At 40.3% G+C, this 23368-nt stretch overlaps 1 protein-coding gene across 14 annotated transcripts in view; it reads right to left on the bottom strand.

Moving 5' to 3' along the window:
• The window catches only part of Fam184a (family with sequence similarity 184 member A), a 113358-nt gene that overhangs the window by 6160 nt on the left and 83830 nt on the right, over window positions 1–23368 (bottom strand). For 8 of the 14 annotated variants that reach the window (XR_013105450.1, XR_013105451.1, XM_034524520.2 and 5 more), the window contains 7 exons: window positions 16833–17045; window positions 14428–14581; window positions 11346–11473; window positions 9528–9712; window positions 8945–9091; window positions 3417–3534; window positions 536–640 (listed from right to left, as the gene is read on the bottom strand). Coding sequence is in view for 12 of the 14 variants with exons in the window: in XM_034524520.2 (XP_034380411.2) it covers window positions 536–640; window positions 3417–3534; window positions 8945–9091; window positions 9528–9712; window positions 11346–11473; window positions 14428–14581; window positions 16833–17045 (1050 nt within the window). In the remaining 2 variants the exon portion in view is untranslated. The remainder of the gene's footprint in view (window positions 1–535; window positions 641–3416; window positions 3535–8944; window positions 9092–9527; window positions 9713–11345; window positions 11474–14427; window positions 14582–16832; window positions 17046–23368) is intronic. The other 6 variants (XM_034524528.2, XM_076917090.1, XM_034524522.2 and 3 more) reach the window with 4 other exon arrangements.

The raw sequence follows: 23368 nt of genomic DNA, 5'->3' as shown, positions 1-23368 counted from the left end.
GACAGTGATGTATAAAAGTTAGTCAGATCTAATTCAAGGCTTTTCCATAGTTGTTCTAAGAGAATAATAAAAGAATCAGAAAAGGCCATTCTTAAATTGTCAAGAACTTTCACAAATGCGGAAAGTGACACTTACAGGGTCACCTTCAGTTATGCTGGGAGGCCTGCAGCTAGGAAGAGCTGCCTAGCATCTGGGGCTGGAGTCTCTCTGAACTGCACAGAGGACAGCGCTCAGTAAGGAGGTGACGATAAATTAATTTGCATCAGAGCTTTACTTTTCTTTAGGAGTATGAAAAACATAAAGGCAGAGCCAAAGTGCTTCAATATGAATACAATATTTTAAGGATCTAAATTACTAATGAATGAGTGGCTCATTCTGACTTGAACAAATCAAGACGTCATAAACTTGAGCAGCAGGTTATTATACCTCAGAAGACACCGTGGGCAGCCTGAACCTTTTGTTGCCTCCTCCACATGAGCCCGTTTCCCTCCGGGTTTTACGTCCAACCCTACTCCACAGTGTCTATGGCACATACCTTAGCCAATGGGTTAATGACACCAACAGTAGGACTTGTGTTAAATATTTTGTTGAAGTTAGTTTCTCGATTGACTAATTCCAGCTGGTAAAATTTATTATCCTCCTATGCAAAAGAATTATAAACATCCTTTCAACATTTTCTATTACAGATTTGCAAACTTAAAATGTGTGAGTGCCATTTCATTAAAAATTTAGTGAAGTATAAAGGTTTATATATTTTGTTTAAACATCTCTAGGCTTGATTGCCAGTGTCTCAAATGTAGCAAGCAGGTCACTTTTTAGCACCTTTTAAACCCTGGGTCTAGGGACTTGACCATACCCTTTAACGCCCTTTCATTTCTGTCTGCAGGATCTACTGATGTCCTTTCTCTTTGTGGTACCTACTGTGGCATCTGAGTGGGGCTAACTTGTACTCGAGGTGTTATGTATACACAACTGCACTGACAAGAATGAAGACAATACTGAAGAGACACATGCCTCTTTTATTGGCTACCAGAATATTGTAACTAACAACAGTCCCCAACAAATTGGAATTTCCACCACAACTCTCATGGCTCAGAGAAGGAAAAGGCAGAGATGCCAGACAGAGGGAGAAGTTGTCTCCAAACGGATTTCAAACAGTCCTGACAGGCTGTCAGAGCGCCTTGAAGGAGAAACAGAGCTAAGACAATGGTGATAGGTAAGACCATATCTTGGCCAGGACTTAAGTTGTGCATACCTCTTGTCTGGCATTTAAACCTCAGCCTCATGTCAGGACCCCAAAGATGGGCACTGGGGTTCAGGGAAGAGGGTCTGGGGACTCATTCCTACCTCTTCTCACTATGACCTCATATGCTACATTTCCCTTTTCTACTTTTCAATATCACTTGTCTGTTTAATTGGCCTGTTGAGAGTGGGTAACCAAGCCCACTGTGTTAGCACTGCCAGAGCCAGACTCTGACCCTAAGAGTTTTTGTAAGCTGCATGTTTCACTGGTTTGCACATATAAATATGACACTACTATGTATTCTTCAGTACCTGAAAATGGATTCGATCTGTTCTGTCTCTTCTGGTCTTTTCTTTGAGACAGTGATATATTATACTAAAGGTAATGGAAAAGTGAATGGCTCTTACAGAGATAAAACCTTTCATTTTTGAGAAATTAGTAAGATGCGTTAATTAATTTAGCAAAGAGACTGGGAAGGCCACAGCAGATGGAGCAGTATGGGAGAGAATGGTGGCTGTGTTCAGACTGGCCTTGATTCTGGTGTAACCTAGTAGAGTAGACCCTCCTAACTCTCTTCATTAACCACTGACTCTCGCTTACATTACAGGTTTTGGCCACATGCCTCTTGGGGGTCAGGAACCACCATGTTATAGAAAGAGTGTGGAACTGACTCTGGTTACAACATCAGATCTGCCCTCTGATGAAGAGAAATGCAATTGTATCTGTAACATTCCAAGTAATAAACAGAAGAATAAACAGCTACTTGTAGGCCACAGGTGAATATACTTGATATGCTTGCTCACTTATAAATGAAACAGCAGTCTTCCATGAGTCTGTTGCTGTTGTGTTGGGTAGAGCTATGTTCATGTGTACCAGCCTTGGGAAGGTGGGTGCTTAGCAGACTGCAAGCGACAGGAAGTGGCATAGCCTATTCCTGGGTTCCCTCTAAGAACCCTAATCCACCCTGGAGGTTTCAAAAGGAACTTCCCAGTCTTGAAAACAGCTGGAATTTTCTAAATCATAAAGGTAAGTTTTAAAGGATGTCAGAATATTGGTCTTGTGCTGTTATGTGCTAATATCCAAAGACTGTAATTAAAGTAATCAAGGAATGTATGGAAGATTAGCGTTATTTTTACTTTCACTATGAAAACTTTAGTGACACTATGAAAGATTAGTGACAATGAACAGCAGCATTTTAATTACTGACCAGGATACAGCATTTTAGAAAATCCTGAAACATTTTATAAAATTTCAAACATCTGTATAATTTTTTATTCTCAAGTAGTAATGGTTCTAATGAAGACAGAATATTTACCGATATATATATATATATATATATATATATATATATATATATATATATATATAAATAAATTGCCAGTGGCTTTCTCAGTGCCCTGATGCTGAGCATCACTGACTCCCTGGATAAAGCACATCTCCTCTTAGGCTGGACCACAAAACCTTTCCTTCTGTTTGTTTGCTTTTGGCTCTTGAGACAGGTTCTTGCTATGTATCCCAAGATACTCTTGAATTTCATATGATGCTCAGGGTGGCCTCAAAGTTAAGCTCCTCCCACCTCAGCCTCTTGAGTACTTGAATGGCTCAGTATCTCTCTGGATCAGTGTTTGGTGGGACATACTTTAGGAAATTAACAATTCATTTGAGACAAGCATGGTGATGCCTGCCTGTAATCCCAGTCCTTCAGAGACTGAGGCAGGAGGGTTGTTGTGGGTTTTAAGGGCTCCATAGCATAACTATCTCAAAAACAACAACAACAACCCCCCCCACCACCAACAACAACAAAGGGGGAGCTAATCTGTAAGTTGACAGTGCAGTCTGATGCACAGCCACGCTAACAGATTTTTCTTTGTTCTAATAGGCATGTACAATACACATCCCTGTATATACCAAAAGGATATTAACTATTAAGTGATAAAGACATATTATTAAAATTTTAATATGTGTTAAAACTATTTATTCCAGTAAAAACACTGAAGAAAAGGGTAAAAATTCCCTTATTCTAATGTCAAATTTAAATTTGAAATTATGGTTTAATAAACGTGACCACAATACACAGATTTTACTTTCCATTTTCATTTAGCATTATGCAAAAACACTTCCCCCATTGTCTACTGATTACTAATATGGTTGTACTAAAAACAGAATATCTTACAATGAGTTTCTTTATAACCTGGTCTCGTTCTGTAAGCAGGGATTTTAATTCTGCAATCATCTGTATATCCTCGGGCCTTGATTCTCTCATTAGATACTTCTCTTCCATATCTTCTAGTCTAGAAACAAGAAAACCTTTGTCTCACTGATACAACTCAGACAACATCTGTTGTAATAAATACCTATATCCTTCAATTAGTCCACTTAAGCACACACAGATTTACCATAAGCCTTGCAAGCATGATAATGTGAATGCCCCGAGAGCCATTAAGTTCCCCATAGGTTATGTTTGGGAGGATTTATCCACTTTAAGTCATGTGTGAATGATGTGATGTGTGCTTTGAAGGAACTAAGAAGCCAGACGACACAACTTTACAAAGTCAGGGCAGGTGCTATTAGGAGTGGTTACCATCAACACAATGCTGTGTTGTGAGGTACATAACATATATAAGGAACAAGAAAGATACCAAGGGAGGGAGAACAAAAGACACACGTGAATGACACCCTCTTGTCTCCGTTTGTGAGGAATGCAGTTTTAAAACTCTACAGTAACAACCAATAAAAACAAATTGTTCAAGGCTCATCAGGGAAGAGAAAATCACATTTTCTTGTAGGCCAACTCATTCAGTGGTATTTATATACAGTGTAATGTAAGGATTTGCACACACTAGTAAGACACTATGTGAGAGAAAAACAGAGGTGAAAGGGCTATGTGCTGAGACAGCCACAAGATGTCACTAGAGTGCTCCTTTGTGGTTAGAAGTGACATGGCTGTGGAGCTACTTCCTAGGGCTGTAAGAGCAGCTGATAAAACCTGGAGCCAAACCCTTCCTAGATGTAAAGCTTTATTTGTTTTCATTGCAGAACAATGAGCAAGTTAATGAAACAAAGTAAAGTGAATCTAAAGTAATATCTACAGTTTTGGAATCTCCTTTTTGTTGTACAGGAAAGATCTCCCCTGCTCAAACGTATGCTTTAATTTAGTTGAAACATTCCTTTTATTATTATTTCGTTTTGGTTTAGACAGGGTCTCATTATGTAGCCCTGGCTTGCCTGGAATGCGCTATGTAAACGGGGCTGGTCTCGAACTCACCGAGATCTACTGCCTTTGCCTCCACGTACACCGCGGCACCTAGCTTAGCTGAGACGCTTTCACCTGCCGAACTATTCTAAGCCAATTCTCCCCATAACATACCTTTACATCAGCAACACATTTAATAAAAACGAGATATTAATGAATACACAGTATTGACAAAAAGCAATCTATTAGTACAAACAGGAAAGCATTAAAGGAGAGAACAAGAGACTATTATGAACCAGATGAAACTTAGAAATATACAAGGATTTTATCCAACTTTCTACTAGGAACTGTTCCCACATCCACTTCAAGACAACATTAGGCAATGGTTTTCCACAGCTATCTGGGCAGCTCACTAGACCAACAGTGCTTCTAAAAGGCTGAGTGCAAAGACTAAGAGATTGGGGGGAGGGATATGGAGATATATATATGATGTAAACTCAGAGATCTTCCTACATTGGCCTTCCAAGTGCAAGGATTAACAGGCAGGTAACTACAATCCTAGCTTCCTAAGTGCTGAGATTAAAGGTGTATGTCACTACACCCAGGCTGGTTCTATATTTCTTAAATGACCTTTATGAAATCTACTTTTGACTCTAACTTATAATAGCCAGGTCTGTGAGCATTAATATGGTAGCAGAAATCCAGTTTTCTTCTCAGTGAGTTTTTAGATTATCATTAAAAGTAATACAAAGGCTGAATAGAAAGGAGAAGCAGATCACATGGAAGTGCCAATCAGTTATTGTTGGACTCTCACCAAGTATATTCTCTCTCTCTCTCTCTCTCTCTCTCTGTGTGTGTGTGTATGTCTCTCCCTCCTTTCTTCTTCCTCCTCCTCCTCCTCCTCCTCTTCTTCTTCTCCTTCTCCTTCTTCTCTCTCTCTCTCTCTCTCTCTTTCTCTCTTTCTGTCCCCCCCCCTCTCTTGTGTGTGTGTGTGTCGGGATGTTGGGATAGGGAGTGTGTATAGGTCAATTGTCCAGAGCTCTTAAACAATGCAGTCCTATATTAAACTATACAGAGAAATTTCCCACATTATCATCTATCTCAGGCTACTTTATAAGACCCATCTGACAAGAGAGTCAATGACTTGACTAGAGACTGCAGACCTGAACAACAGCATCACCAGGTCACACGTAGCCAAAAAATTACATTTTATACACTCTGTTATTTATAAATAAAATAGAGGACTGAAACATTTTACTGTTGGACTTCTATAATTTCCAAGCAGACTTTGATTTGTGTTAAGAAGAACACTACTACTTCCAGATATCCTCAAAGCTTCTGAAAATAGCCTGAGTGGTAAATTAAACACAATGAAACAAAACAAAACATAAACAAACAAAATTAAACAACTACAGAATCATTGGAGAGGTTAAAAATTCAAAATAGCAAGTCTTGCATGGCAGAGTACATCTCTTTAGTTACTAAGTACTGGTCTATCTAATGCCCATGTGCACAACTAACAATTCCCTCATAAACAAATGATTTGTTTTTGTTCCAGTATAGTGGGATTTAAAATAAACCCAAGCAACCAAAAATAATCTCTGGCCAGGTGTAGTATCCCACATCTGTAATCCCAGCACTTGGGAAGTAGGGACAGGCAAAGCAAGAATTCAAGGGCATCATGGACTACTGAGGTCCTGTTTCAAAAACAAACCGACAAATAACAAACATGCAAAAACCCTAATCACTTTTTATACAATAAATATTTCTGGACCCCAAGCTACTGGGACAGTTTTTTATTTCACTTAAACTTTCTTTATCTATAGAAAATGTCATTTAGACAAAATTGAGTAGCCTGTTCTCTCATTTATTATCTTGGGTTTTTTCTCTCCCTTTTGGGGTCTTGACAATCAAACCAGTGTCTTGTGCTTGCTAAGGAAAGCATTCTCCGACTGAGCTATGTTCTAGGCCTTGCTTGTTTTTAAAACAAATGACAATTCAATACATTTAAATTTTAGATGCAAGGTTTTGTTTTTGTTTTGTTTTGAGCCTGGTTTCTCTGTGTAACAGCTATGGCTGTCCTGGAACTTACTTACTACATAGACCAGGCTGGCCTCCAACTCACAGAGTCACCTGCTTCTGCCTCCCCATCCCTGGGATCAAAGATGTGCACCATCACGCCTGGCTAGATGTAAGGTTCTTTGGGGGAAAACAATAAGACAATCAAATTTCCATGAAGCTCTAGGAGGATCTGAATACTCGGCACCAGAGAGTACAATTTCTAAGTCATTTCAAAGACACAAAGACTCTGGCACTGTTTCTACACACCTTTAAACCTGTGCCCCACTCTCCCCAGGAGTTCAATAGGAGTTGGAGCAGAAGGGAGAAGAGAAGCTTCCAGCTGCTCCGGGGTTCCCTCAGTACCATACTCTGGTCCATAGGCTTAGCCTGCACCTCTACAGTTCCCTGAATTCAGCTCTCTAATAATTCACCAGGGCTTTCTGAATCTGAAGCATCAAAGCTGAGGTGTGGGCAGCTTACAACACAATTGGACAACTCCAGGCTGTTATTATTAATTGACATTAACTAAGGTGAATTAGAGTTTTAAGTTTTCAGTCACACTGGCTACAGTTCAAGTGGTCGTTACTGCTCATAGCTCCCAGAGTTGGAAAAGTCAATACAGAGCATTTTTGTTACCATGTAAAAACCCGTGGGACAATATCAGTCAAAATTAAAGTGTGTAGAATTTGACTTTAATTAAACAAGTGACTATGTAAAGCTAAAGGATAATTATATGATGGTAGCAGGTAAAAAGAGAAATGTGACAGACTACTGTGGAGCCAAGGCAAAGGATAAAATGAATGCCAGTTCTAAAGGAGAAGAGAAAATATTTTACTTTTAGTAATATAATTCTTCAATTATCAAAAGGTCAAAATATAGATACATTAAGTCAACATTTACTATCTGTTAAAATTTCATAATGAGCAAATAGTAAATGTCCAAATAAACATGTGGCCTTTCCTTTTTGTAAATTAATATTCCTAAGGAGACGTCAGGACACACAGACAAACACAGGCTGTTCCTTGTGTGAGTGTGCTGTTTCAGGATGTGAAGAGCGAGGATGGTACCGGCGTCTGCCTGGTATATATGAAGGCCAGGGAGTGTGCGAGCAATGGCTCCCAGCTGATTTCATCCGCCTCTCACCAAGCATGTTGTATGTATGCTCTGCTGCATAGCATGTGAGTCCACAGTGGCTAAAAAAATCTAAAAACTGACTGTAATCAACGCAAACAACAAATCACTAGGTTTGTGGACATAAGAGTTTTTTCCTGCATTTTATGGGTAACTTCATTAAGTGAGAACCCTCACGAAACTTATTCATGACTTATTAGTATATGATCATTTACGTGAAGAGGGCAAATGCCTCTGTCAGAAAGAGTGCCTTATCCCAGAGGACACGCGAGCAAAAACCAGCAGCCAGAGGCTGTTGATACTGAGTGTGTCTACGTGTGTTTGCACCTATGCATGGAGTACGTGCTGAGACTGAGCAGTTATGTGGATAGAAGATGCGAAGATGGCATCTCTATCTGAGGGAGGTAAACAGGTATAACAGCATAAATGCAGAAGACAAACCAACAAAGCTGACAGTCTGACCCTCAGGGTGGTGGTGGTGACTTAACTGTTACTTTACTGAGGTATCTGGATAATTTGAAAAGTGAATAAGCAGCACCTTAGAGCAGATGAAACCTAAGATGACCTAAACCAGACCAGGGGTTAGATCGGAGACAGACTGAATGGAAGTGAGTTCTCTGCAGGAGTTGGTAAAGATCCTGGACAGACAGGTTCTGTTAATCTTAATGATCATTAAGAAATAATACACATGTTTACTTGAATAATGGGATTACTAAATTTGAGTGATAACTTTATTTGTAATGGTTTTTACTTTATAGATTTTTTAAATAAAAAAAAACCCATTTAAATGCTAATTGTAGGAATTCAAGCAGTACCCAAGTATAGGAAATGAAGTCTCTGCTCTTTCCTGTCCCTCCTGTCTAGCAGGTTCTGGCTAAATGGACACACGTCGTTAAAGTGTATGCTTGCTATGAAGGATGTTCTGAGTGTTGTAAAATACATATTGTTGACTCATGCACAGGCTTATATAATTTCTATTGTTCACAACATACTAATAATGTCACATTATATAATGAACACACTCTGAGAAGTCATCACGGATGTACCAATGGTGTGTGTGTAGGGGTGGGGGGTCGGGGGATGTGTATTATTTTAGGTGACCTGCAGCCATGGCAGCAAATGAAACAGATTGCTCGATGGCCTTATCCTAATTAAGGAACATACACATCACACTGCAATGACATCTAAATATAGTTCTTACACCTTCCTTACTCAGCACCATTTTTACGAGATTCCACCAGTCAGGCTGAGCGGAGACGCAGTGCTCCTCAGGTTATCACCCACACAGGAATGGTCTTGAACGCAATATGACTTACGACACTTGTAAGGCTGCATTTATCTCCTTGAGTAGCTCATTAGTCTTATTAAAATCTGCCCGCATGATATTTTTCTCTCTGAGGTGGTCTGCTGTCATGACATCCAGCTCTTTCTCAAGTCTCTTGTTTAAATCCTGTTCATGCAACCTGTTTAATTTATTTTTAGTTAAGAAAATGTTATTCTGAAGTCAAGTTTTCAAAACGTCTATGTTCTACCAGATTTGAAATGCCCCCCCCTTTTGTTATAATATATGGGAAATTAATGTAAATAGCTTAAGATAAGCTACAGAGTTTGCTATGGGCTTCTGGTTAGTGTTAAAATTTGTCTCCTTTAATGCTTTTTCTAATATAACTTTAAAAATCTTTAATGATGGTCATTTTCCAAAGTTAATGAATAATAAATATATTATCAAAATGCAGACATTTTATTTTCCAGATGATATCATACCCACCACACATAGTATAGACTGAACTTCAATATATTGTTACTGGGAAGGCACTAGTCACAAAAATAGGGACATATTGCTAAGCTTATGTAACAGTAGTTTAGACAATACATCTTCTGCTGTAAGATCTGCCATACCTCATTTGCTGGTTGGATTCACTCCGTATTCTGAGAATTTCTTTCCCTTTAAGTTCCAGTTCTTTCGTTAGGGTACTTATATTTTCATGGAGGTGCTGGACCTCCTTATCCAAGTCTGTGATGTGGTGCTCCCGGTGCCGCAGCTCCTCCTGCAGGTCACTTATTCTACACATGTGCTCCTTACTCTGCAAGGAGACACACAATACTAAAGGTTCCACACTTTGCTTTCTGCATTGAGAGGCCGAAAATGACAATTACGAATATCAAGTGTAATCAGTCTGACAAGGCTTCAAAACCAAACTGAACTGCTCAAAATGAGAAAACCTCAAGGCCCTCTATCTTCTGTATAGCTAAGAAATATTTACATTGAATATAGTTGCAATGTCATGGCTGTAAGAGACTTGAAATACTGTGAAAGCCTAGTTCACTCATTTTATAATGAGGAAGTCACTACTTATGAGCTGATTTTTCAAAGATAGTTTATAATTAAAGTCAGATTGATCATATACATCCAAGAATAGAACACGGGTCTCTTAGTAAGTTGTATAGATCTTGTAGTAAACTGCTGGTACCACTGTTCTTTAATCTTAAAAGGATTTTCATCTAGGAAGGCCTTCAACACACACACACTCCATGATTTAGAAAGGCAGACTTCGGCAGCTGTGAATACGCTCGCCCAGGGAATGGCCCTGTTGGAGTAGGCATGTCACTGTGGGTGTGGACTATAAGACCCTCATCCTCGATGCCTGGAAGGGAGTATTCTGCTAGCAGCCTTCAGATGAAGATGTAGAACTCTCAGCTCCTCCTGCACCATGCCTGCCTGGATGCTGCCGTGCTCCCACCCTGATGGGAGCCTCTGAACCTGTAAGCCAGCCCAAATTAAATGTTGTCCTTATAAGAGTTGCCTTGGTCATGGTGTCTGCTCACAGCAGTAAACCCTAACTGAGACAGCTGCTTCCACGGCTGTCCATACAGTTATCTATCTAGAAAGGATTTGCTTCAAGTCAATGTTTTTGTTTTTGTTTTACAAGGTCTGTAAAGTAGGCATTGTCAACTTTACTGCAGGAAGAGTTGAAAAAAGTAACTTCCCTCTATGGTTACAAGGTGGCTCATTTAAAACGTCCTAGCAATGATGAGCAACTCCAGGCTGACCATCTAACATGGGAGAGCCAGCTAAGTAAAAGCTGAGGGTATAATGAGCCGACAGCAGCTTTCTTTGCACAGTGCCTACTGCTGCACGAACACACATCTCCACAATCACCGAGTATCATATTACAAGAACGTATGCTGGGCCAAAGAGCAAAGTTTAACAAGCATAAGCAGTAGTGCTAATTAATATGTTGGGAATATGAGTTATCTGTCTTCTTACTGAGGACCTACTCCTCCTGTATGGTCATGTCATTCAATGTGACTGTTCAATATGGCTAAGTTAACTACATAAAACTGAAAATGTAGTTTTATGGGTGCACTAGACAAACCTGGGCTATGTGGCTAACCAACTACTACAACAGCTCTCCCAGACACAGGATGGGATGTTGCTACATCTAGTCCTGCTGAATAGCGCTGTCCTTACCCTTGACATTGTCATATTTCACTGTTTATTTTTCTTAGATGCAAACAAAGTATAAAATATTCAATCAAAAGGTCACAAAATAAAATGAAATTTTATAACTTGTGTACAAAAGTAGGGTTGTTCATTTTCTCTGAAAAAAGAAAAATTTCCATCCATGTGTAATTAGCAACTATCATAAAGTACCATTCCTAGCATAAGGGTTGGGGACCCCGTCTAAGGAATCAGCGCAGAGTGATCACACTTACCTGCCTTCGGCTGATGTCCATGCTTCTCTCCAATTCCATTTTAGCTGCTGCTAGTTCCTGATGGTGACTATGCCGCAATAAATCGATCGAAGCTGCATGTTGATGGTTTAGTTCAGAACGCAAGGAAGCTGGAACGCAAAGAAAAGGGGTTAGAAAAGATCCAGAATGTAACCTTTAAAATTAGGGCACTGGTGAATGTGCATGACGCAGACTTTCGTATACTGCTGTGGGATCTGCTTAGCTTTGCTGAGGGTGTGAAAAATGTCAAGAGCTCAGATGACAAAGGCGTGTCTTTTGTGAATTTGGTTTGAAGACAAAGTGGAGATGAAATGCTCTACTGTTTGGTATTAAACTAATGTGGAATTTAGAGTTGTACACTGATAAATGTTTAGGAGGCAACTTTCCTCCCAGTGGGAATTTTTTCACAGTGTCCCTGGACCATGCAAAGTACTGGCTGGTAGACACTCTTAATGATCAGGAGGAAGTCACCACATGCAGTACAGCTTGGAACTGAGTTTCTACATTTTTCTTTTTTTTAAAAGACAGGATCTCATGTAGCCAAGGCTGGTTTAGCCATGCAAACTATGCAACTGGGGCCTTGAAATCTGGACTCTCCTGCATCTATCTCTTACACACCTACCAGAGCTAAAGGCATGCATTGTGCCTGGCCCTGGAATTAAGCATTTCACATACCTCACAAACATTTATGGAATGACCACAGTATACTAGGAAAGAATAAAATTTGACACTGTCTTTATAATTTCACAAGCCAGGAGAGAAGACACTGTGCTAGGGAACTAAGTGGAACACCAGACGTTAATATTAAGGATAAAGAAAACTCAGTGGCGAAAACACCCAAATTTCTGGGTGTCAGCGACTGCGGTGAATTACAGAGAGACTGTGATGGTGACTCAGTCTATAAGATGGAGGGGCTGAATTGGGGCTTCTAAGTAGAGAAGGGGGTGCTTTCACCACGGAGAAAGAATGTCCAAGAAAAGTTAGAACCCAGTTTGTCCCACAACTGTGACGTCTGTGTGGCAGGAAGCCACAGGATACACAGGGACATGAAGGAGAATGGAACATGCATGGATTTCACTTAAACCTTTAGGCCGGTGGTTCTCAAACTGGGATGTGAGACAGGCATTTCTAACAGAACAGAGGGCTTACTTAAGGTGTTTTCTTAAACATGATCAATACTTGAACATTTTAAAATGTTAATATGAAGATGTGAGTAAAAGGCAAATTATGGATTTTGAGGCCAAAACCTGGTATCTAACAGAAGAGATGCTGCCCCTGATTGTAGCCAACTTAAGTTCCTCTTGTGGTTTTCATGGAGATCATGAGTCCAGTTTTTCCTGCTGTTAAGGGCTTCCTTAGAAGAAAAATTTGCCAGATACTGTCATGAAGAACCATGAATGGACTTAACAAGGGAAAACATTTTTTTTCCCTGAACAGCTGAGAGAAGGAAGTCAGGAGAAATGTTATAATAACAATATTTCAAAAAAAAAAAAAATATAAAGGCCTAGAGAGACGGCTTAGCGGTTAAGAACACTTGTTCTTGCAGAGGACCCAGGTGTGATTCCTAGCACCCACATGACAGCTCACAGTTGTCTGGAACTCCAATGCTAGGGGATTCAACATCCTTTTGTGACCTCTGAGGGCACCAAGCATGCATGTACTGCACAGACATATATGTAAGTAAAACACTCAAGGACGAAAAATAAACACAAACACAAAAAGAAGTCGTATGGCCTCGGTGTAAGGATGGCGGAGGGACTAAACCAGAGGAAACAGGCATCAAAAGGATGGAAGAACTCACAGGCAGAAGGTGGCAATAAAAGAAAAAAGCTGCTCCCATTTCCCAGTTTTGACAACTCAATAAAGTGACACTGTTAATCAGAGTGAGACGTACAGGGACGGACATGGACTCTGACAATGGGGAGACGATAAGATTGTATTTTAAGACCTATATAAAACACACTGTTTCAATATGTAGCAACAAATACTAATTTAATGTACGAACACAAGAAGCTTGATCTAGAAACCCCGTTTGGAGTCTCCAGCACAAAGGTGAGAGCTAAAGCCGCGGGGGTAGAGAAAAAGGAACAGGCTAAAGAAAAAAGAACTTGAACTAAATTATAAGAAAAAAGTATTTGATGGATACACATGAACCAGGTCTGGCCCATGAGAGTAAAAGGTACAGATAAAAAAAAGTCATTACAGTATTATAGTAACACAGAGACCAAGGGCAGAAAGACCCAAGAGGCCAAGCAGCCGGATGTGCACGTAGAGAAAATGAGAGGAGAGCCGGTCAGTGAAGATAGCTCAAGTCAGGGGTGACCTCAGGAAGGGTATTCTCATGAGCGTGACAGGCTAAACAGACGACCCAAGGGATCCTGACACAAGGCTAGTGTCTAGGATAGATAAGTAGAACACCGAAAACAACACCGACAATGAAGAATCCAACCAAAAAGGATGAGAACATTAAAAATAGTCAAAATCTCTAGCTACTAAGGAAATGTAAAGTAAAACTCTGAGACAGTATGACACTCCTACCAGTATACTTGACGTACGGTCACAATGTCCAATACTGGTGGAGGGCAAGGGAAATGAGTCATTCGTACAATGGCAACTCAGGGTGCCCTTGAGTGTGTGTGTGTGTGTGGATATGTGTGTGACTGCACTGGGACATGAGTGTGGCGCTTGTGTGAAGGAACATGTGGGGATGCATGTGTGTGGTGCATGCACAGGTGTAAGAAGAGTCGGGGAGCACGGGTGGGTGTTTGGGGGCTCCTGGCCAGTGGCTAATTTCAGGGATCCCTAAGATCCCCGGGGGATCCTGCCTCCATTTAGTTCCACGAAGACAAACATTTATGGGCACCGCCTTCTCGTAGTGCAGAGGACGCTGGCCTATTCTGCTCAACCCTCTTCACACAGTGGCATCAAGTAAAGTCTGTGGCTCGCTTAGATAGCCATCTGGATGTTCCAAACTTTAAATATACCACTTGGTGCTTTCTGTTGATGTTTGCAATGGAGGAACGTACAAATAAGTATGGCAAGATTATAATCCTGTCCACCATACCAAGCATAGCCTTTCCTTCGTCTTCTAATTCAAACCGGAGCGTCTGGAGCTCCTGTTCCATCTCCACGCGGAAGCCCTCCATAGACTCTCGGTGCGCATCTTTCAGTGACTGCAGCTCTGCAGAATGTTTCTGCTGTAAGTGAGTCTCCAGAGCCTACACAGGGGAAGCCAATTACATTATTATGTGAGAATACAGCAAGCAAAGTAGAAAACAGTTCTTGAGTCCAGGAGTTAAGAAGTGTAAGCCGCCTTAGTTCATTTTCATAAAATTCAAGATATAAAGTCATGTCACTGGAAAACAAATTCAGTGTGCCAATTCAGGAGAAGACAATTAATTATGAAATCATTTTGGCTCAACGCATTTTGTTGAAATTGGAAATACAGACCTTTAGCTTCAGGCAGTTTTCAAATGAGATCATTTTCTAAAGTTGTTAAGGATACTAATTTCAGAAAACTAAGAAAAAAAAAAAAAGACCCTGTGCACAGAGACAGGAGAGGAGGGAATTACTAAGAAAGCAGCACAGAGCCTACTCCTCAGCTAGATTTGCCTAAGCACAGTGAGGGGCTTATGAAACATCACTTCAGTCCAATCTTCTATAGCATTTTCTATGAAATGAAAAAAAAATCCTGGAAAAAATTAAGCAAAGGAATAGCTTTCTGGAGATATCTGGAGATGCTGGCATAGAGTGTAATAATATGGGGCGTGGGTTCAGTAAGTCAAATTTTTGCTGTGCAAGCCTAAGGGCATGGGCTTCTTGACTTATGTGTGTGTATGTGCTTATGTATAAACATGCATACATTACAGATGTACATGTGCTCCCTCTCTGTGTTGGGGGGGGGCTACTTAGAAGACAACGTAGGATGTTGGTCTTTGTAGTCCATCCTGAGGCAGTTCCTTGTTGTTTTGCCACAGCAGACTAGCTATCTCATGGGCTTCTGCGATATCTCCTGTCCTCACCTTCTATTCCACCACAAGGACACTGGGATCATAGATGCAAACTATTGTGCATGGCTGTACATGAGTGCTGAGGACATGAACTCCGGTCCTTATAGTGGAGTGGCAAACATTTTACCCACTGAGCCATCTCCTTAGCCCAGGGCCTGCACCTAGCTCACCAGCATCCATGTTAAAAGACAGGCAGGGTAGTGCACACCTGTAATCACAGCTCTGGGAGGAGGGGACAGGAAGATCCCTGGCCAGATCAATCAATCAGTGAGCTGCTGGCTCAGCGAAAGTCATTGCGTATCTCATTAAAACAAAACCAAGCAAAACAAGGGAGCAGGAGAGGAAGAAACCTGGTATTAACACCTAGTCTCTATGTAGACACTTGTGCAAGTATATATGTGCTCTCTCTTTCTCCCTCTCCCTTTCTTTCACACATACACACACACACACACACACACACACACACACACACACACACACACAAAGTGAAAACTAAAGAATATGATAGTGACCCAGTAATATATTCATTTGGTTTAAATTCCTTTTAAGTTATCACTGTTATACTTTTTCATATTGGCTTTGGGATTATATTATAAGGAAATTATATTTTAAAACATATCCAATTTTATTACATCATGAATATTTCTTCTATGCAGAGAAAAAAAGAATGCAAGGGGAAAATCCAAGATCAAAAAAATATCATCCCTTGGATACATTTCCTCCTTCCTTCCTTCCTTCCTTCCTTCCTTCCTTCCTTCCTTCCTCCTCTTCCTCCTCCTTCTTCCTCCTTCCTCCTCCTCCTTCCTCCTCCTTCTCTTCTTCCTCCTCCTCCTCCTCTTCCTCCTCTTCTTTTTTTTTCTTCTTCAGCTCAGAGTAAAAACAAATTTAGAATTTGATAAAAATCTGAGTGTGGTGACACACATCTATAATCCAAGCACTGAAGAGGCCGAGGCAGGAGGATCAGGGGTTCAAAGCAAGCCTGGGCTATAGAGTAAGTTCAAGGCTAGCCTGGGCACATGAGCCTCTGTCTCAAAAGTTTTTGATGAAAGATTATTACAATATTAATACACTATATCTAAAACAGTGGCAACTGTTAACTGCTAAGGAGCCGATGATGTGCTCAGCTTGGCTTTGTGATAGGTGGACAGCAGGTCAGTGGACTCTAATGTGTCTGCTGTCATGTGCAATTAGTGTGTGTGTTTAAGCACTGCGACCCCTGGAGAACAGTTCAGTAAAACAATGTGTAATGTTTTAAAGAGAGAGAGGGGGAGGGATTAGAGTTCCAATGTAATTCTGAAGAATCTGAGGCTGGCGATTCCTATTTCATTTTCGAATGCTAGGCTCACACTGTGCTGCATATAGACCAGACGGTTACAGGAATCTAACTATCAAACTATCATCAATCTAACTACCATCAATCTCTTAGATGGTCTTTGAACTCACTGCCCTGGAACCTTACCCTTTGCTCCTTTTCCTTCTCTTCCTCCATGGTCTGGAAGGCGAGGACGTGTGCTTCTTTGAGGGACTTGTGCCTCTGCTGATGCTGCTCCTCCAGCTCCTCCAGCTCCTGTGTGAGTCGCTGGCGCTCCTGCGTGAACTGCGCTTGCAGCTGCTGCAGAGACGTCTGTGACTGGCAGAGCTGCAGCTCCAGGTTCTGCTTCAGCAGGGAGATCTACACCAGAGAGACACACAACAGAGACTAAGCACAAGGCATGGTTTACAGACTGCCTGCCCAAGGTCAACGTGTCTGGTGAAACAGCCATCTCAAGTTAAAAACGTTCTCCATTCGAAACCCAATTCAAAGACAGACCCATTGTTATTGGATGTGTGTAAAGTGTGTGTATGTGGAGGTCAGGGGGGAGCAGCATGGAGTTGGTCCTCTTCTACCTTTATGTGGGTTATAGGAATTGAACTCAAGTTGCCAGGCTTGACCGAAATACTATATGCTGAGCCATCTCACCAGCCCAAAAGTCTGATCTTGAGTTATCACTAGTTTAAGTCTGTCTTCAGAAACTATCTTGAAAATAGTCTAATTACCATGCTTATAAAATTATGCAGATAAATATAACTGCTGTAATAATATAAAATACATACAAAATTTATAATAAGAACAGAAACAAGAGGCAACTAACACTCTTGTAAAGTAAAGTGGCTCTGAGATTTACTACAGGGTAAATGGCTTCTCGGTGAGGCACTAAGTACGATTATTAGGACTGTGGGTTCAGAAAGAAGAGCTGCCTCCTCTACTAGTACCTGTACCTCAGCACGGTGTGGGAACTGGGCATTTCCACACCATGCGCCTTCACTTAGACCAGCTTCTGGCATACAAGAAACAACACAATAATTGTTAGTCAAGATGATTTGAGGACTGAAGACCTGCTCTTTTGAAAGATTTGTCAGGTTGTTATTTACTTATTATCTACTTGATGTGTGAGTGTGTGTGTGTGTGTGTGCATATCCACACACATTTGTGAGGGTGTCTGCAGAAGCCAGAGAGAACATCGGATCCTATCCCCTGGAGCTGAGATTACAGGCAGCTACCACGCATGAATGCTGAGGGCCAATCCCAGGGCCTCTGGAAGAACGGTGAGAACTGGGAAGTGATTTACTGTTCCTTTTGAGAGCCAATAGTATCAGCTTTAGTAGGTAAAGCATCACCTCTGGCTGTTTTAATTCAAATGACGTCTTTTCAAAGAACAAAAAGCATGTGCTACGTGTATTATGTGCTTATAAATACTGTTTAATTTTTATCTATTTCTGTTCACATCTACAGGTTACTCTAAGCTGAACCGGTGTTAAGTATGTCTTACTCTAGAAATCTGAAGAAAAGCGGAACTTGAGTCCAGATAAAAAGTTATGAAATATGCCTCGTAAACAACTTAAGACACCATCCACTCATACCAAAGTAACAGTATCTGTGGACTCCAAGCCAACAGCAGAGGGCGCTCTACAGCGAGCAGGAGCCCTTTCCATTATTATCCGCAACAACTTTCCTCTGATGTATTGGTGGCAGGAACGGGCTACTCAGCCATGTTTCACAGAGAAAGTTCCAGAGAAAGAAGAAAGATCCAGGTCTCACCAGCAATGTAAAGGAAGGCAAGAGGAAGAGCTGCTCACTGGCAAACAAGGAAAGCTAAAAGCAGCGGGGATAAATCTATGCAGTGAGTGTGACTGAAATATTAGCTACAGGAAGGGTTCAGAACAGAGTTACAGATGACGACTAATAAAAGAGTCGGCACATGCCATCATGAAAATAGCCAAGCCCTGGTGAGAAGTAACACAACTGACACAGATGTTTGATCTGCCATTATGCACTTCCAAAGAAATATTTTGACTGTTGGAATTTTATGAATTATTAATTTGTATACAATGGCATGTTTCAGAGGTTTTACAGATTTGGGGGCTAACGGAGGAACTGTCTCTGACTCCAGCCAATGCAACTTCTTAAAAGTAAAGGAGACAGGGTTTCACTCTGCAGCCCAGGCTAGCTTGGAATTTATAGCAATCCACTCGAGTTCAGAGATTATGGGTGTGAGCAACCATGCATAGCTAATTTCACGAGAAAACCCCACAGCAACAGGTAAGGTCATGCTGTGGGCTAGGATTATAGTTTATGTGCTTGGGATTTTATGAAAGGCTCATCAGGGTGAAATGACTACGAAGGAGAACCCAGAAAGACAGGGCAAGGCATAAAATGTAACTGCAGTAAACATTACTGCAAACACTGATCTGTAATCAACAGTCCTCCTCTGCCCAGCCAGTGTGGTCTTGCAAGAGAAAAGGCCTCTTACAGGTATGGCCTCAGCAACAGGATGGATCTCATGGTGACTGCCTTGTGTTTCTGTTAGAATACAACATGGGAAAGTCAGGGACAGTATGTATCACATGTATGATCTTAACTGATATTCTCAAAGCTCTTCCTTGGCACTCTAAGTTCCTTTAGTGGGAACTAAAATTGAGCTAGCCTCTTCTTCTCCGAGCTGTGTCCCCTGGCACAGCTATATTCATCTGGAAAGAGTAGACATAAAGTTTTGCTTTACCCAGAGGTACTATCTGGGCTGCCAGGAGTCCCTGATCTTGTCCTCTAAATCAGTGTGCTCAACCTTCCTAATGCCGTGGCCCTTTAATACAGTTCCTTCTGTTGTGGTGACCCCCTCCCCCAAACATAAAGTTATTGTTGTTGATACTTCATGACGATAATTTTGCCACTGTTATGGATCATAATGTAAATATCTGATATGTGACCCCAAAGGAGTCATGACCCACAGGTTGAAAAACACAGATCTAAATGCTTAGGTTAGTAAAAAGCTAACTGCTGCCTTACACATATTTATATCTTTGTGATATGTGCTTTCAATGTTCACTGCCTCTATACATCTCCCATTGTGTTAGCTCGATCACACTGCATCAAATTCTATTAATGTGATTACAGACTGACTTAGACTTGCACTCTTTAAAGGTGAAGCTTATGAGGAAATAACTTTAATATAAAAAGAATTGCCACATATATTACACATTTAAATATAAGCAGTTTAAACTTTCTCCCGTTTAAATGCTGTACACTATAATATACTTTACCTTAAAATAACTCCAAAAATTATTTTCCAACTTAGAATGTATGATAATATTTGAATATGCACACTCTAGAAAGTAATAGACATTATATGCAGAGAGACACCATGCAATTTAGTAGTCAAATATACGTTTTTAGTATTCTTAATACTGGAAGCACACAAATGCTAAAGTATTCATTCATGTTCAATGCAGCAACATGAATCATATGCAGCCTTATCATGCAATGCAGCACTGCAGAAAACATACTGGTAAGGCAGCAATAAGGAAATCGGCCGTTATCTTGTGGGAAATTGCATACCATTAGAGAGGACAGAAAATGAGCAAAGCAGTGTAATACAAACTAATGTTTTAAAGCACTGTGAAATGAACTAAAGTTCTATAGCAATTATTTAAGCATCTGAGTTTAATGTGGGTATAAACTGCATAATAGTATCAAGCAGCTTTAATTCAAGATAAAGGAAAACAAGGATGGGGTCTGCATTATATGTTTGGACAACCTTGATCAATAATATTGTTATAGAGTACAGAACATCTATGGAGTTACTTGTTGAATAGTGAATGAGAAACAGCAGTTGCTTTGATTTATATATAACACTCAAATTAAGTACTGCATGGTATTTGAGTCTTTATGTGTTATCAATTTTCAACATTTTATCCATTTGCTTTTTAGAGAGATTTATTTATTTTTATGCATATGGGTGCTTTGCCTGCTTGTTAGGTCTGTGCACACCACGTGCATGCAATGCTGAAGAGGTCAAAGGAGTCGCCTGTAACTATGGTTACAGCGGGTTGTGAGCTGCCAAAGGCTGGTCCTTTGGACAAACAGCCAGTGATCTGAGCTGCTAAGCCATCTTGCCGGCCCTATTTTAAAAAAAACACGAGTCTTTATTTCAGAAAAATTAGTCCCTATTTAAAAAAAATCCTTACCAGTCGACATAGGTGTAGTCAAGTAACATGTTCTATATTTTGTAAACAATTTCAAAAATTTAACTGTGCTGACAGCAACTGCCATTCTCTGGTCTCTCTAGTCTACCACTCAACAAGTAGCCTTTGGGGAAAAAAAGTTTGACTCTCTTAAAAAACTTGGTGTTAAAGGCAGAATTTTGTAGAAATGTCAAGGAGAAAACACATTAAGACATACGGTGTGTTTTATAGGAGGAAGCTTTGCCTGTCTGTGGAGCCCTCACGTGTGTCCTGGGCTTTAACCACACACATGTGGAAGCTGCTCAGCATAAATACAAATGAATAGAGTCATTTGGTAATTAATAGTATTCTAAATATTTAGATTGTATTATTAACTCTAAACCAGTTCAAAGCTAAGGCGGCTGGTGTGACAGGATACCAGGCACAGCACTAACCTACCACCTTTGGTTTTTAATGTGATGTTAAGTTTTTAATTCCCTTCTCCTTCAACCTTATTACCAGAGCTAAAGAACACACAAAGTATACAATCTATCCTCAAGAGATAGCAAATGACCCCCAAATCTAGCTGTATGTTAATCTCCTGACCCTCTGAGACTCTGGTTCTGTACATCAGAACTGGGTCCAGGCTGACCAACAGGTTTGTGTCTAATTACCAAAGTAAGTGTGCACTGCACATGGCAAACACTCTGGAGTGCACCAGAGACTCGGGCTGAAGATGCAGTTCACTATCTCGATAGAACACCATATCTCATTTTGCTTAATTTATAAAAAAGGACACCAAGTACAAAATAATAGTTTTCACCAAATATAGATAATATATCTGATATAATAGTGGTTTATGTCCGATATACCAAAGACTCTAAGTGGACTCTGGGCACATGTTTAATAAACCTTAGTATTTAATGCTTAAAGCCACTGCTGTGGGACACATACCCAAGTGTGTCAGAGGGATAAGAAAATGCCACCATGGAAGTGAGGTCATAGAGGAGTGCTGACTTGCAGGTGCTGACAAAGCAGCATTCACAGAGTCAGCTGTGGATGGCCTCCTCACGATGAATGCATCTGGGCTTTATTTGACGATGCTAAGTGATTCCTTCCCCCACCCCCCACTTTTAGAGAGAATTTTAATTTTCTTCTCTCCCCTCCAAAATGGCATTAATAGGTATATATGGTATTTAGATACATGACCCATTCTTTTCTTGCTTTGTTTGCCTGTAGATTATAAGCCAGGGTCTCACCCCATCACCTAGGCTGGTCTCAGCCTTACAGGTGTAGACCACCATATACAGAATTTTCTCTCTGTTTTTTTTTTTTTTTTTTTTTTTTAAAATTGTTGTTGTCCTGTATCCTAGGGTGTTGGTCTAGAACCCTTCTTTGATGCTATGATGCTATGATTACAGGCACCGGAAGACCTTCCTAGTGCTTGCAATGGCACTTCCCACGGCAGTCACTGGCTCGAGCTTTTCTCCATTCCTTCAGTGTCAGTTAGCACATTTCAGGTTCTGCTGAGATTTAAACATGGGTCCCTCTTTTACCACCGGTACATAACTAGGACTATTGAAAGTCATACCAGCTTAATTGGAAAAAGTTTGGTACTTTTAAGTATTAAAAATAACACTAAAAACTGCTAACTTAGGCTTAGTGGAGAACAATAAAAATAATTTATCAGTATGTCATACTTACTGTCATACAGTATGGCTTACATATACTTTCATGAACAATTATAGACCATTGGTGCTGAGACATTTTGATACTTTTTAAAGACTATTAATTTGCTATTATTAAAGACTCCAGGGAGAAGAAAAGCAATAAAATTACATTTCAGTTAAAAACATATTTTTAAAAAGAAGAATATAGTTCAGATCATGAAATTATGGCCACTCTGAAAACCTTCCAGTTGGTAATTCCAGGAAATGGTTTTCTTGGAAGATTTGAAATTAAAATTAGCAATTAAGAGCCACAGGGACACTTCGTGATTGTCTCAGAGATGCTATAAATTGTGTTCCCCATTATCTTCTCAATCTTAACTAAAACAAGCTAGAAGCATCTGTAAGGAAGAGACAGATGTATTAGCAATCGCTTGATGGTTTTAAGGATGGCCTGTAAGAAGCCACCCCTTGTCAAGCACGAACTTTCAGTTGAGAAGCTGGGTCAGTGTATGGTGGGTGAGGAAAACCTGTCTGCCCCGTGCTGCGTGCTAACAATTCAGGTTGGTTATGCATGATGAGGGCGAAAGGTGACCAATGACAACTATGATGTCACATCAGGGGTTTAATTAATTGAGGACTGTTTAATAATATTTAATGCTATTTTTTGCTTAGGGAATATATAAAGATATTCTGACCCAGGTACAAATAGACATTTAAATAATGTACCTTTACTTATATTAAGTCAATGATCTAGTTTTTATTTAATTAGTATATTTTTAACCACTAAGGGGAATAGTTATGTCATCAAAATGTCTTGAGATACAATGTAATTAATTTCAACAACAAT

The sequence above is a fragment of the Arvicanthis niloticus genome, chromosome 20, assembly GCF_011762505.2.
Source record: "Arvicanthis niloticus isolate mArvNil1 chromosome 20, mArvNil1.pat.X, whole genome shotgun sequence".
In the NCBI taxonomy this organism is placed as follows: Eukaryota; Metazoa; Chordata; class Mammalia; order Rodentia; family Muridae; genus Arvicanthis; species Arvicanthis niloticus.
The sequence above is the reverse complement of the archived record's forward strand: the minus strand, read 5'-3'. Positions and strand labels throughout refer to the sequence as shown.